General features: G+C 54.5%; 1 protein-coding gene across 4 annotated transcripts in view; it reads left to right on the forward strand.

The window, feature by feature from the left end:
• LOC133348827 (ARF GTPase-activating protein GIT1-like) overlaps positions 1–15,414 on the forward strand; it is a 29,176-nt gene extending 13,762 nt beyond the window's left edge. Inside the window, exons 5-20 of one of the 4 annotated variants that reach the window (XM_061561860.1) lie at positions 817–903; positions 1,885–2,015; positions 4,237–4,331; positions 4,664–4,709; positions 5,306–5,357; positions 5,921–5,993; positions 6,172–6,269; positions 6,760–6,862; positions 7,413–7,510; positions 7,832–7,981; positions 8,446–8,748; positions 9,427–9,516; positions 10,092–10,138; positions 10,509–10,667; positions 11,077–11,140; positions 12,437–15,414. In XM_061561860.1, the coding sequence (XP_061417844.1) occupies positions 817–903; positions 1,885–2,015; positions 4,237–4,331; positions 4,664–4,709; positions 5,306–5,357; positions 5,921–5,993; positions 6,172–6,269; positions 6,760–6,862; positions 7,413–7,510; positions 7,832–7,981; positions 8,446–8,748; positions 9,427–9,516; positions 10,092–10,138; positions 10,509–10,667; positions 11,077–11,140; positions 12,437–12,649 (1,809 nt within the window). In that variant the 3' untranslated portion in view covers positions 12,650–15,414. The remainder of the gene's footprint in view (positions 1–816; positions 904–1,884; positions 2,016–4,236; positions 4,332–4,663; positions 4,710–5,305; positions 5,358–5,920; positions 5,994–6,171; positions 6,270–6,759; positions 6,863–7,412; positions 7,511–7,831; positions 7,982–8,445; positions 8,749–9,426; positions 9,517–10,091; positions 10,139–10,508; positions 10,668–11,076; positions 11,141–12,436) is intronic. The other 3 variants (XM_061561861.1, XM_061561862.1, XM_061561863.1) reach the window with 3 other exon arrangements.
• The last annotated feature ends 313 nt before the right edge of the window (positions 15,415–15,727 follow it).

The following is a 15,727-nucleotide window of genomic DNA, read 5'->3' on the forward strand; positions in this document are numbered from 1 at the left end:
AGGGCTGCCACTGCTGAGCATCCTCGGTTGGAATCTGGGTTTTTGGCTGCCCAGCCACGATTACACTAAGTTCTCAAGCCCGGGTTGTTCACGGTCTCAATTCGGCCCCCGATCACTGCGCTCAAGAAATCGGTTTTAATTTGTCTTTTTTACTTAATTTTTCGCGGATCCACGCATTGAGTAAAGTAACAAAAAACATCCGTTTGGTTGGCATGCGATGAACACTTCTTGCAGGGCATGTGAAAGTTTCCCTCTGTGGCTAGAGACCTATTGAGGTCACTTGATAATTCTGTGACATTTTGGGACCGTTCTCGAACGCGTAATGACGATGCAGTGCTCGTTGCGAGAGTTCCAAATCGGAATGTTTTTGTCTCGTGACAACACGACGCAGTAGCAATTTGGAAAAACAAATTCTTTCCACAAAAGGGAAATTGCGATTTAAGTTGTCTGTCAATGGTGCTCGTTCGTCTTGCCTAAGGCCTGGTTCACGCGCTGTGAGTTCGAGAGACGCCCAGAGAGGCGCGGAGCATTTCACTCCAGCTGTCACAAACACTCCCGGAGCCTCGTAGAACAATCGGCACGACACCTGGCAGATTACAGAATCGGAATCTTTATTTAGACTGGGGGAATCCGATGAGCTATGAAGCTCTTTTTCACAGCTGTCCTGTAGTTTTCACAGAACGACGGCATGTCTGCGCGCGCCGTTCGGCAGGCACCGCAGGCCGCGAGTTTCCGCAGCGGCTCCGTTGGTCTCGATGTTACCGTCCGGGGAGCGTGTCCCTCTGGCGTTCATTCCGCTGGTTTCCTTCTCCGCAGCAACTGCACTCGAGTGTGAGAACGGGGAACTTGGAGACGTCGCTGAGGCTGCTCTCCCTGGGGGCCCAGGCCAACTACTTCAACCCCGTGAGTCGTTCGCGCTCCCCGCCCTGTGCCACGACGGGATGTGGGGTGTGGGGGGTGGAGGATGGGCAGTGGGGGGAGTTTTGTTGTTTTGGTGGGAGTGTTTTTTTTTTTCCTCTGGCTGTAAAGCAGCGGAGTTCGTGCACAGTTGCACGACCGGTCTCTGCAGGCATGGCCGTGCGTGTATGGACGCGTTCCCTTTAGGTTGCCGTGCTTGGCTCAAAAGGAGTTGGAGCGGCAGAGTAATAATGAGCCAGGCAAGCCTGGCTGAGTTAAGACATAGGCTGCTATAGGTGAACTGTAATGACTGAACGTGTATGCGAGTCGGTGTGTGTGTGTGTGTGATCTGTTGGCATGGAATAATTGATTAAAATCGGTTCTTACATTTGCAATACGTGCGTTGAGTTGTTTGCTTCAGAACCGATTGTTTGCAATTTGTACAACATATCCGAATGTTACATTTAAGCTAGAAGCATCCATGAATTGTTGTTGCTTGCTAGTGTGTGCATGTGAGAGTGAGCATGTGTGCCAGAATGTATGTGATTGGATAATTTGTGCATATTCGTTCAAGCATGTGTGTGTGCTTGTGTTTGCGCTTGTGTCTTTGCGTTTGTGTAAGTTGGTGTTTTCTTCTGTGCGTGTGTGTCTGTGTGCGTTAACGCACTACGGTACGAACCCGGCGACCTGAGTTCGATTCCCGATCACGTCTAACACCAGTGACGATTATCTGAACTAGACATTGGCCACCCCTCGGTCAACTCAACCTCAAATGAGTACCTGGCGTGTAAACGTTACCACTGGGGAGACAAAGGCGGCTGGGCGTGGTGCTGGCCACCCACCCCCTCGTGTGCTGTGCCAGCCTTCAATGGTGCTCGCTGCCAGCACTTGCCCCAAAAATATTTTCATGCTATATGGGGGATCTTTGTCTTTGTGTGCTAGTGTGTGTGTGTGTGCGCCACTCACACTGTGCGTGTGTAAACGCAGGACAAGGGGAACACCCCGCTGCACGTGGCAGCCAAGGCCGGGCAGACCCTGCAGGCCGAGCTGCTCGTGGTGTACGGCGCCGACCCGGGGGCCGTCGACGCTCTGGGCCAGACGCCCGTCGAGTGCGCGCGGTGAGATCATCCTAACCGTGCTCGCCGGGCTCCGCGCACCAGCACGGGGGTTCGCGTAACCGCTGGTGCCTCATTTATACAAATTCTGGGATCCAGGCTGCGCTGGCCCAGGAATAGCCCAGTTCAATCCTAGGATTCGAACACACCGGGGCCGGGGTCTGTGACTCCCCATGTTACAAGGCCATGAAGATCGGCCTCTCCTGCTCCGTTCCCTTCCACAACCCTATGCAGCTGAGGATGAGGGACATGAAAGTAAAGAATAACTTGTACTAGGTTAACCATAGCAAATGGGTGAGTTTGGACTAATTAATACGTTACGTTGTCATTTGTATCTGTGTGTTCATAACACAAACATGGCCGAGACGCTAAGCTTGGTGAGTGACGTCACAACGCACGCGTCTCACCCCTGCCTTGACCCCGAGACGTCGCGTAGCATAAGCAATGACACGTATTGGCAGGCGTGTGACGATCCCTCGGTACACTGATTAAAATCTACCCCTACGCTCACCGTACATCGAATTGCGCGCGAGAACCCATGATTTATTCAGATGATATGCCGATGTGACGTTTGTGCCAAGGGCAGGAACAACGCTGTACAAACGAGGCGGGAAACGACGAGAAACAACACGGGCTGGACGGCATAAACGAGACTAAAAGAAAGATGCTTGTTCTGTCGAATCTACTGTCACACTTGGTCATCAAATGCCGAGTGTTGATGTCATCGTACATTAATGCAGTGGCGTTGGGTAACGAGCTTGGGCAGTTGTGACCTCACTGCACCGGCAGTCGTTTTGGAATTCAAATCGTAAAACGGCTCGAGCAAGAAAAATTATTTTGTTGACGTAAGAATGTGTGGAACGTACGCCACCGCCATGGCGAGCACCGGAGGTCACCCCTCGGGGCAGCGATGACCTCGTACCCAGTGGTGCAGCGTGTTCCGCATGGGCCCCGGTGCAAGGAGTGAATCTGTGTCCCTATCCAGATTTTCACCGTCTCCGCATAGACCTGGCACCTGGGCCCCTCGGAACCGTGGACCCCGATGCATTTGCACCGCTTGCACACTCTCAAGCCACGCCGCTGCTGACAACAAAACACGACGTGGCACATGTCTCCCCTGGAAGATTTTCCCGCGGCCCTAATTTGACTAAATCAGCGGCGACTTTGCGTGACGTCATGGACTTGGTGCCTGCAGCGCGTGGGTCAGAAATGGTCGGCTGCTCCTGAAAGTGTTCATTGTCGCCTGCTGAGAAGGGACAATTAGCGCAGCGCCACATGAGAAACAAATAATTTGTGCATCATCATCTCCGGCTCTCAAGATTACTTTAGCACTTAGAGCGGTAATGAGAACGGAAGGAAATCTGGGAGACGAAATAAGGGCACCGCTGTCAGTCCCCGATTAATTCCGGGTGCTCGTTAGCAAGGACGATGTTTGCTGCGGGCTCCAGCTGGGAGGCGCAATTCAGCACGCTCATCGCTTAAGACGCTTCCCGGCCGCAGATGTGAATCAAATTATAGAAGCGTTTTTGTTTGAATGGGCAGTCATCTGCTCGTAAATACAGGCCTTCACTCGACCCCTTGTGACCGTGGCCATGTGACTTGCTTATGAAAAGCCAAACCAAGCGCTCTGCACACGTTGTATGTTACGGGGTGGTCTGTGTTGTGTCACGGTGGAATAAGCAGGAGTGGAAAAGTTGGGACGTTAGTCTCAATGTTATAAATTAAGTTTCCCATTGGCAGGGATGGGCAGCCTTCTCATTAAACCTGTGCTCATGTTACGCATGCGTGTGTCCGTGTGCGCATTTATGACGTGCGCACACGTTTGTAAATACTTTTTGTGAGTTAGATACCCGCTTATAGCCAACATGAGTTACAAATATTTCAGCTGGTCATTGGCCTCCTCTAGGACGACTCTGCCTTAAATTGAATCCGCATCAGTATTGGGGAGACAAAGGCAGTCAGGTGTGGTGCTGGCCATCCACCTCCTTGAGTACCATGGCTAAATTGAAAATCCTTTCGTTGTACCTATGTGTGCATGCATACAAGTGCACATGAGTGCTAGCGTACGTGGCGTATGCACGCATTCTGTTTTCGTGTGTGTGGCATGCATGCGTGCATGTGTGTGCGTGCGCGCGCGCGCGGTGCGTGTACGCATGCATACATGCACGCACACGTGTGTGCTTACACACGCGTGCGTGCGTGGGTCTGTGTGTGCACGTTGCAGCCAAGCGGGACACACGGATCTCGCCGACCGCCTCGTCGAGTGCCAGTACGAGCTCACCGACCGCCTCACCTTCTACTTGTGCGGCCGTAAGCCAGGTAAGGGAGGCACGCCGAGACCTTGCGACCCTACCCCCTTCGCCCTCCGCGGGCGTCTGATGAACAACTCGTGCCGTTATCTCGACGCAGAGTGGAACGTTCCGACTGAATTCCCCCACACCTGCGCCGTCACGGGACACCTTGCGTAATGATGCGGGTGCTGGGATGCTTTTACTCGGAATGTTCCATTTTGCGCTTGTGGGGGAGGGAGAGTTGTCACGGACTAGTCCACGAAGAGCGGGTGGAGAGACAAGAGACGAGCGAGATGTCTGTCTGTTCACGTGTTGAGACCCAGCTTTCTGAGTCAACGTTGCGTTTCCCCCTTCCTCCAGATCACAAGAGCGGCCAGCACTTTGTGATTCCGCAGATGGCAGACAGGTGAGAGCCTGATGGCCTTCGCCACACAACCTCCTTGTGCACATTCTACCCAGGAAGTGAGATCAAAGTGTCACACCAGGGTGGTATTAATCCATCCGCACATTCGCCGCCACGTGATGCGCGTACGCACCGCCTTCGCCCACTAATATCTCCTCTGTGATATTGGCCCATTAAAGTACACGTGCCGTCCGTCTTAATAATTAACCAGGCTTTGCTTAGACGTTTCTATACTTATTAAAAACGGAAGGTGTGGTCGTGCTGTGTCAGGCCCATTGATATTTTATTCTCACAGGGTGGGGCGCAACTGAGTTGTGTGATCTTTGGTAGCCTGCATAAACACGCGCAGTGCAGGCGTCCCCGATTGATGGGATGTGGTGAAATGTGGACGTCCGGGTGTTAATGGTCACTCAGATGTTGTTGCGTTTGCTTTTCACGCTGCCCTTCTCCGCTCGGAGTCAGACAGAAGTAAGTACGCTTCAACTCGTTGTGCGTCTGAGATTCATGACAATACTCTTCAGGCCCCGTGAGTGAATCTGTGGCTGGCTGAGTCGTGCGAGCCGCGATGTCAACTTTGTTTCTGCACATTTGTCTTGCAGCAGCCTGGACCTCTCTGAATTTGCAAAGGCAGCCAAGAAGAAACTGGAAGCAGTGAGTTCCATTTCCCGTTTCACCCGGCGTCACGGACTACAGCTTAATCCCACACTTCCCGGCCACCCTCTGTGGTGGCCTTTGTGGGTGGGGAGCAGTAGTGTAGTGGTTGGTGCACTGCACCTGCTCTCAACGACCAATAACAGTAACGAATATTTTAACCGGTCCTGTGCCTCGCCTGGGTCGACTCATTCTTAAACGAGCACCTGGTGCGGTGTGTAAACGTCAGCACTGGGGAGGTAAAGGCATGGTTTTGGAGCGCACCCACACCCCTTGTGTGCCGTGCCAACCTTAATAGGCGCTCGCTTGTTCGAACAATCCTCGTGGCTACACGAGGGATCTTGGTCTTTGTGTGCATGTGTGCCGAGCAGAGCTGTATGAATGCAATGTTGTTGCTGCACATGTGGGTGGTGTTAATCCCGCCTCTGCCTTCTAATCTGCAGTGAATGCAGGCACGGGTTGTGTTTGCATTGCGTCGACAGCTGCACGCACGTTCTGCTTGGGCGCCTGATCTCATGCATTCCCCTTCCTCCTCCTCCCTCCTCTTCTTCCCCCTCCAACAGCTGAGCAACCACCTCTTTGAGGAGCTTGCAATGGACGTGTACGATGAGGTGGACAGGCGCGAAACCGACGCAGGTGAGATGCGCCCCCCCTCGCTTGTGCAGTCGGACTTTTGCTTGAGATGGTTCTTGACGTACGGTCGGTCACTTCGCGAAATGCGGGCGAGTGAGTGCGCGGGGCGTCGAACGGCTTCGTGCACACTTGGGTGAGTTCGTGATGGGTTTTTTTCCCCCTCCCCGTGCTCGTCACCCAGTGTGGCTCACCACACAGAACCACAGCAAGCTGGTGACGGACCGCACCGCCGTGCCCTTCCTGCCCGTCAACCCCGAGTACTCGTCCACACGCAACCAGGTGCGGCCGCTCCCTCTCTGCCCGGCTGCGTTAATTTGCGATCGCGTTGGTTAACTTGTCGACGTGGTGAGAGGAGGAAAATTACTGTTTCTGCTCGGCTGTAATGCTTAAGTAGAGCGACAACGCTTACGGCTAAGTTGTAAATATTGCAGCCCTGGGTTATTTTGTTGTCCTTCCCCCGCATCTCCGATGAGCACGGTTGGTTACATACGATGCGAAAGAAGTTATGCAGACAGACAAAATAGAGTAATTTTGAAGGGGTGGTGGTTGTGAATTTTTGTTATAAGGCACAGTTGACCCTTGCCATGAGTGCGAGCGTTGTGCGCTCGGCATGTATGTTGAACTTCTTTCGCACCATTACATAGCCAACCGTGCAAATCGGAGGTGCGAGGGATTGTGCCAGGAGGGCTTAGATATTTCAGGGTCGATTGGCCGTGCCCAATGCCGTGAAACTGCTGGTGTCTTGACCCCACCGGTGTCTGCGGTGCAGGGCCGACAGAAGCTGGCTCGCTTCAACGCTCGCGAGTTCGCCACGCTCATCATCGACATCCTGAGCGATGCCAAGCGGCGGCAGCAGGGCACAGCGCCGGGGGGTGAGGGCACCGCGTGGGCACGCGTGGGCATGAGAGCCCGAGTGGACACGACACGGGACACGAACGCACGCACGTGCGCTCGGAGAAACACAAATGCCCACGTGGCCTTGCAGCAGCGTGGCGAGTGTGAAGCAAATGCGCAGGGATGCGCGAGCGTTTAAAGTAATAAACAGTAATAATATTTATAATTTAGAGCCCTTAACCCAGAGCTGGGTGAAGGCCTTACCCATGTCACGTTGGTCATGGTGGTTGTTTGACCCAAATTTCGCCATTTTGGTCCATGTGGGATGCAACCATGATCAGATATCCCTGGACACTGATGTTAACCGTTGCCGGGAATCAGACTTTGGTGGCCATGTTCGTAGCGCAGTACCCTTACCACTGCGTTCCCGTTTCACACCAAATAGCATAGAAGCGCCAGATAAAATGTAAAGATTTAACCCTTGGTTAAGTAACTCACGAGTCCAACTGTGTAGATCTTCTCATGCAGGGAGACGCGCGGTGTAGGAGTGGGGCGCTGTGTGCGTGTGGCCGCGTGTAATGTCTATAGACAGCATGGACGATGACGATGTTCACGATTACGACATCGTACCGTCGGAGGATGAAGACGTAACCCCCGGGAACTCCGCCGTCAAATCCCGAGCCAAGGTACGTCCGTGCACTCCCTTCCCCACGTCGAGCCCAGCCCACAGAATCACAGAACCACAGAATGGCCACGCGGTTAGACGGAGGTGTCGTTCGTGACGTTACCGCGTCAAACACATTGGCCCAGAGGTTATAGAAGTTCCCCGGAAATCCTGTCTCGAATGCTCATTTATCCCATTTATTTCCGGACTCATTTACCAAATTAGTGTCAGCTTGCCGCTGAATGAGTAGGGTTATATTAGTGAGGTAATGATCACAGGCTTTGGTGAGCTCCTCATGGCAGTAACTTACTGTTGGCCCTCACTTGTGACCTCTTGAACCCAGAGCATGGACTCTGACCTCTCCGACGGGCCGATCACCTTGCAGGAGTACATGGAGGTCAAGTCGGCGCTTGCCAGCTCGGAGGCCAAAGTTCAGAGGTTACTCAAGGTGAACTCCGACCTTGGAGACGAGCTGCGGCGCCTGAGGCAGGAGGTGAGACGCGGGCGCCGACCTCCCATCGTCACGTGACCCCGAGCGCCACGTACCGCCTGTGTGCACTCCTCTCCCACCACTGTGCGCACGAGTGTGTACACGTGTGAGTGTGTACACGTGTGTGTGTGTGCACGTGGATTTGTGGTCATCTGTTGGCCTCTTGTTTTACTTTATCATGGCACATTTTTTTTAAAAACAAAAACGAACGTAACATTTATGTGCGTGTGATTTAGTGGAGGTGTTTTCCTGTGCGTACGTTTGTGCGTTCGTGTGCAGCGGTACTTTATTTCTCTGCGTGTATGCATTTAGGGGTGGTGATTGAGCTCTGCCGTTTGCTGCGCCAGCTTCCATGCCGTCTCACCGTGCGCAATTAGTGGCTGTGCTCGCCGCTGTTACCCGCCCCCCCCTTCCCCCCCCCCCCCCACCCTCGTGTGCGCGGCATTCACCTTCGTGCGTCACAACAGGTCGACAAGCTGCATCGCGAGAACTCCACGCTGCGCGAGCAGCTTGGCAGCGGCAGCTCTCCCTACCCAGGCCCGCACGGCGGCGGCGGCGGTGGCGGCGGCGGTGGCGGCGGCGGCGGGGGAGGGGGTCCTTCCGCGTCGCGCAAGGAGCCCGTCTACCAGGTGCCCACCAACCGGCGTCCGTCCATGCGCGGGGTGGGCGGAGCGGGGCGCCCACAGTCCATGTGCGAGACGAGCTCGCTGCCGCGCTCGCACCAGCCGGGCGGCGACGGGGACGCACGCGCGCCTGACGTGTCCGCAAACGTGAGCCGCGCAGTTTTCCTTTTTTTACCCTTTGCTGCTTTTTTTTTTCCTTCTTTCACTGCTTGCTGCCAGTAGACGGGTGAGGGGCTGGGCCCGGCGACCGCTCTCGGTGGTCGCGGCCCGCGCTGGCCGCACGCCCAAGTCACCATCGGCCGGGCCGAGCCCGTGCCGACGCGGCCTTCTGCACCGCCGCGCTGGGTGGTTCCCTCTGCTCGGCCACCGTAGATTCTTCGTCCGCGTCGCCCTCTCGCAGGGCTGCACGCGTGGCTTGGGGAAGCGTCTCGCTTTGTCTGCAAGGTTCACAAAGCAAGCGCGCAGCGATTGTGATCGTGACGAGTCGCAAAGCTGCAGTGCAATCCCCAGCCCAATTTGCATGTCTTCTAGCAATGGGAAATCTAAACCTTTGTTTTATTGTAATTACTCAAAGAACAAATTCCACGAATGCGTAGGCTCATAAATGTTAGGGCAGAAGAAGGGGGGAGCTCACCGCCTCTTTTATATCCGCACGCTGCTTTCGGCAGATTTTTCCACATCACTTTTAAGTCTCTTTTTGGTTTCTTTGTTGTGTTTTGGTGTGTTTATTTTCCATATCCAATCTGTGTTGTGTGTGTCTGTGTCTCATCTCTTCACTCCCCACCGCCACCGCCGCCGCTGCCGCCGCCCTGCGTGGCCGCGCAGATTCGTAGGAGTGCGTTTGTGACCGCCCCTGTTTTCTCTCCTTCACACCACCCCGCGCTCTTCCCGGCCCGCGACGCCATGCGCGGCCTGGTTAAGTACTCGCGTTCCGCGTGCCCGGCGCGCGTCCCCTTTCCGACGTGACGCGACCTCCTCTTCCTCCTCTTCCTCCTCCTCCTCTTCAGCTCGCACCGCAGCCACCGCTCGCACGGCCCCGCGGCCTACGCCGGTCGCTTCTCGCGGGGAACTAACCTCATGGCGCCGCCGCAATCGCTTTGGCTGCACGGGGGAGGACCTGTTAACTTGCGCCGTCGTCTTGTGACGGCGCGTGCTACGCGGTTGTCTGCTGGCTGTTCTACCGCGCGCCGTGTTGCGCCGTCCGGGCTGCGTCGGCGCGTAACGCGATAAGAGACGTAAAACAAAACGTCGCAAATCTCGGACGTTGCCGCTTCTTGCACTGCACTGCGGACTTGGTGGCATCGCGCACAGAAGACCGCGCTCGATAAAGCGTGCTTGTAAAGGGGCCGGCTTTCTTGCACACTAATTGTTTAATCACCGCCGCCTGGTGTTTGGAAGCTTGCCCTGCTTAATAACAGCTAACCTCGCGCAGCCGAACACAGGCGGTGTGCACTGACCGTCGTGTGTTCCCCCCTCACCTCTGTCTCCAGGCCTCTGGTCTGGACTCCTCGCTAGACGGGGACTACAGCAGCTACAGGTGCGTCGTATTTCTGGCTGCAGCCTGGCGACGTGCTCCGCCAGCGGCCATGTTCTCTGCTGCATGCGCCGTGTCCGTGTGCCCGTGTGTGTCATCCATGCGGCCAGCACTTGTGTGAGCCGTGCGTTTTCGAAATGTCTGTGCGTTTGCCTCGTGTGCATTGTAAACATGCATTTTTTATGGTAATCGTAAAAAAATTGCAACGTGCGCAGGTTCGCAAGCGGACAGAGGTTCACATGTGACGTGGCACTTGTGTGTGCGAGCTCAACGCATGTTTGTTATCCATACGATAAATGTGTTGTGTGATCCTCGGATCTTTGTTGCGCATGCGGCAAACGTGCGCGCGTGTGCATGCGCGCCGCGTCCCCAGGGAGGTGGGCCTCGGCGTTCGTTGCGTCGAGGGGGAGGAGAGCGAGGGCGACCCGAGCCACGCGCTGCCCAGCGGACAGGACGTCATCCGCAAGACGGAGCAGATCACCAAGAACATCCAGGAGCTGCTGCGCTCTGCTCAGGAGTGCAAGCACGAGAGGTAGCACACACAGGCCCCCCACCCCCTCTGCTGTTTGCCGCTCTCCCCCTCTCGCCAAGCCCCCCCCCCCCCCGCCGCTATTTACCGTCCGCACGGCGGTTCTCGTGAAACGGCCGCGGTCCCACCCCTCCGGAGCGCCTCGCACGGCGCAGGCCGCTCGCTCCCTACAGCGAGTTCTCGCCCAGCGGGGTGAGACGTGTTTGTGCTCGTGGTCATCGGCTGGTGTGCTGCTCCAGACGGCACCGACACGTGGACACCATGCACTATGATGCCACGATTTTCCCGAGTTTGCGCTGTGCGTACGTATGTACGTACGTATGTTGAACTTCTTTTGCACCATAACGTAGCCAAGCGCGCTAATCGCCGCTGTGTGTAACGCTCACCCCGCACGTCCGTGCGCTCCCTCCAGCTTTGTGCCGTGCTCCAGCAAGATCCACATCGCGGTGTCGGAGATGGCCGCTCTGTTCCCAAAGGTACGCTCGATTACAGAGGTCTACGGTAGTTGTGTTTTGTTAAGCGGGGTCTGTGTGTGTGTAGTGATTCTAGTAATACTGTGCGAGTGTGCTGTCCCTGGTATTCCTGATTGGGTGAGCGTGCTGTCTCTAGTACAGGAACTCCCCGGGTTGCGGAAGACCCGAATTAGGGAAATCCGACCTTATGGAAATGCTCCCATAAATCGTGTTAATCAAAATTCACTATTCGGAAATGTTTGCGTTAGTTACGTAAGGGCAAGTAGTGCAGCGCGGTGAGGTTGTGGGTGAATACCGCGAAGCTTCACTAAGATCAAGCTCAATGGAATTTTTTTATAGTGTTACATAATTCTTTTCCTTTTGTAGCATTACATAATTGTTTGTTTTCTACGCTTAGAACTATATTTTTCCCATGTTTCTATTGCTAGTTTTCTTCATTTAAGGATTATTTAATGAGTTACTTACTGTATGTACAGTACTTTATTTAACACAATTGCACTTCTCAGCCACCAGCGATCAGAGAAGTCTCTAGGCCAAGCCGAATGCACGGTTCACGAACATTCGGAAGCGACTGCTTTCTGTTCACAATTTTAAAACGTTTTGTGGTATTCATGTTCCGTTAGTTTAATTGTGGGAAGTGTTAGAGTAGATATTCGATGAAATGAAAGAATCGTAGGAAGTGCAGAGCCGTATGTACAGCGATACGGTACAGGCAGCGATAGAAAACGGATGACGGCGTGATACGGTACGAGTAATCGGGTAGGGGAGGCATAACTGTTTCCGGCTGTGGGATTTTATCGATTTTTGTGGGAAAATTGTTTTATATTTCCGACATACCGAAAATTCGGGTTACGGATCGTTCTTAAACGGACTGCCTTTAGTTCTCTTTGAGTGTGCTAAGCATGTGTGTGCGTGTCTGCCATCTATATTAGTGGGGAGCAGTAGTAGTGCAGTGGTTTGTGCACTGCTACGAACCCGGCGACCCGAGTTTGATTCCTGCTCACGGCCATCGCCAGTAACGACTATCTGAACCGGTCCTAGGCCTCCCCGAGGCCGACTCTGCCTCAAATGAGTACCTGGTGCGGTGTTTAAACATCGCCACTGGGGAGATAAAGGTGGTCGAGCGTGGTGTTGGCCACCCCCCACCCCCTCGTGTGCCGTGCCGGCCTTCATAGGTGCTCGCTAACAGCTCTTGCCCCAGCAGTCTGTCGTGGCTACACGGGGGATCTTTGTCTGCAGCTGTGCTCCACGCGTCGTTGCCGTCCCTCGAGCGCGCGTGTCCCCATGGTCGCTTTGCAGAAGCCACGCTCGGAGACGCTGCGCGCCTCGCTGCGCCTCATGACGGGCAGCGCGCTGCGGCTGCAGTCCGAGTGCATGAAGACGATCCCCGCGGACGCGGGCGACGCCGTCGACTTGCAGCTCATCACCCAGCAGGTCATCCAGTGCGCGTACGACATCGCCAAGGCGGCGCGCCAGCTCGTCACCTTCACCACCAACGCCGCCAACGCGTGAGCGGGGTTCGGGCGCCGGGGTGGGCGCGGTGCCGGCGAGCCCGAGTTTTACCGGTGCAGGGGTCCAGTCTCGCGCGTGCACTCGCGCGCTCGCGGTCACACGACACGCGCACTCACAGACGCACGCACTCTTTACACGCATGTACGCACTCACCAACGGATGCACACACGCGTACGTATGTGTGTCCACTTGACCTGTAATGTTTCACCGATTACAGCGAGTTCTAATGTTCACGAAGCACGTGTCGGATCGCACATTGTGACGGTTTATTATCTGCAACTCCTGTGAATGATACGCTGGCACATTTAGACTAATGGAGCTAACAACATTGTAGATCATATTCATAAATATTTGAAACGACGAATCGGTTCTTGAATCGATTCATGATCCAGCATCGTGACAATTTATCTCAACCCTTTGGGGGGTGGGGGTGAATAGTCATACGCCTGACGTACACGCACGCACGGGTGTGTGCACTTGGGGAGGGGTCCACGCATTGTGCTAGCGGCCTACCCTGCGAGGCACGACTTGGTCAACGGAGAGCTGCAGTCACAAGCAGTGCTTTCGTTGACGCACGACGCTCCACCGAGCTTTGCGACGGAACGGCCAGAGCCACCGCCACTGGATCAGCACTCGTGAAGAACAAAGCCCAGCCTCGGCACAGCCTACCGCAGTCACCGCACGCACGCACATGAACTGTTGTAAAATATTTTAATCATCGTGGTAAGCCATCTCGTACGGTGTGTGTGCGCGTGTGTGTGTGCGAGCGCAACTGTTACTTTGCTTGCGCAGTTGGCGACGTTTAACCGTGACGTTGTGACTTCACAGGGTTTTTTATTTAGCCTGCCAAACCAGAAGCCCTCTGTCTTGTCAATTATTTAAATCAGAAAGAAAAGACAAAAAAACGTCTGCTTGCTCAATAACTAACTTCCTTATGCATAATCACCTGTGCTATAATTAGAAAACTGCTAAGTGCTCGTAATGACTTGAAACTTTGGCAAATCCCTGACCCCTGATTTAAGTATCATTATAGTGTCAATGCTTATGGGCACTGTCACTTGCAACATCGCGTTGGGTTTGTCACGCTCACCTGTGCCCACGTGTGCCCTGGGTCCACCTGTACCACGCTTACCTGGGCTCACCTGTGCCAATGACAGCGATCGTTCCGAGGCTACACTTGCCCTCATCGGAACCCAGGGTCCACGGCGAGGCCCAGCCAGGAGTCATGGTGGAGGTGGCGGAGTTCATTACAAACGCGCGCCGGTTTGTGTAAACCTCTAAAGTGGACGGTTGAACTCGAGAGGATTGCCACGCGTGAGCCCACGAAGCCCCCCCCCCCCCCCCCCCCGTGCCCTTCTCCGTGCGATGTTCCCCTCCGCAGAACCGTGTCGCCCGAATTGTATAACACGAATTAGCAGACGCTTAACGAACGGTTTCATTTACAAAGTGCATTATGTTTTAGCGAAGCCTTACGGCGGGGCCACTCCTCATCCGGCCACATCTGTCCCACTCATTCCTGGTTTGATCGACCACCTGCCGCCGGCTGCTGCTGCTTGCGGATTCGCTGGCTCGAGGCGGAGCCGATGTAATCTCCTGCTTCTACGCACATCTCTGTTGTAACGCGTGTCCATCCCTTGCTGCGTCCCCATGTGCCAAGTTCGTTGTGGAGCCAGGTGCGATCAATGCAGCTGTAAATGTGCGTCGCTCGGAATATCCCCAGCGTTGCGGCTTTGGCTCGGCGCCTGTCCAGCGTGTCGAGATGTGTGACGCGCACATGTTGGTGTGACGCAAGTGTGGAGACACACGAGACCATTGTGTGCGTGGTGTGACGTGTGTACCCCGTGCTGTGAGACCGGTGTGTGTGTTGTGAATTGCGTAGCGTGGCACTTGACCAGTGTATGTGCTGTGACACGAGACCAGTGGTGTCTTTGAGTGTGTGGCATCAGTGTGACGTGCGTGTGGATCGCCAGTGTGTAATGCCATTATCACGTGTGTGAAACGAGGCCATCGTGGGGTGTTACGTGATGTGTGTGCGGTGTGAGCCGGTGTGGATCGTGGTTGGTAGGAGTCCACGAATCGTCAAATTCTGGCAGCAGTGTTAGTCTCATGCTCGATGTGGCATGGGTGGGCTGCCTTGGGATCCTACTGATGGAGCCTTCGTATCTAAATTCCACTGCACAACCAAGCCGCGCCAGCATGCCGTGCCGAGCCAGGTGGGCACGGCTGAGGAGGTGCCAGGTTGTTTTTTTTCCACTGCAGAACGAGAGCCGTGCCAGTCAAGCCTACTGCGAATGCAACCTGATTAATACGATCATCTCTCTGTCTGCTTGTGGCCTGTGACCGTGTCGGACGTCTGTGAGACACGAGAGTTCCTCGGTTTGGTTCCGGCTCGGCTTGGCAAATCGCCAGTGGAAAAAAATCACCCACATCGTGAGAGCCCTTCCACGCTAGCTCGGCTCGGATGTACAGCGACGAGGGCTGTCCTGGCTCGGATCCGATCACCGCCGGTCCCTGCGCGCATTGGGAGTGTTTCTCGGAGTGGACTTCAAGTGACTTAATATTGTATTTGAGAATGTTGTACTGTGCATTGTTACACGTGCGTTGTTCAGACATTTCCTTTGTGGTAAACCATGTAACCCTGTATTTTATACTGCGTTTTGAGTTTACAGCTGTTATGACGCAAACACGTTATATTTGGTGCCAATTTATTATTGTTACATCTTCAGCATGCGGTTACACAGAATAAAAGATGAATGGGAAAACAACACGGGAGTGGAGAGTCTGGAATCTGGAGGTCCGTGGTCCATGCCTGAAATATCCAACAACTACTCGGTTTCATACCTCGTCACACGTTTTAGAAATTGCCCGTGAGCAGTGCCAGATTATCCTCGTAGCACAAGTAGCTACATATGCTACGGGCCCCGCACTTTCAAGGGCCCCGCGCTAAATGCTTTCAAGCTATCCATTCCGGTTCAGTGATTCTGCACTTGCTCTATTGCTATAGTACTATACTTCCGTCAACTTTTATGAACGACTGGGTGTTTAAGGTTAGCGATTTGTCGAATTATCTGGCCGTAT

Source organism: Lethenteron reissneri, chromosome 28 (genome assembly GCF_015708825.2).
Source record: "Lethenteron reissneri isolate LAM-NWPU_2019-01 chromosome 28, ASM1570882v1, whole genome shotgun sequence".
NCBI lineage: Eukaryota > Metazoa > Chordata > Hyperoartia > Petromyzontiformes > Petromyzontidae > Lethenteron > Lethenteron reissneri.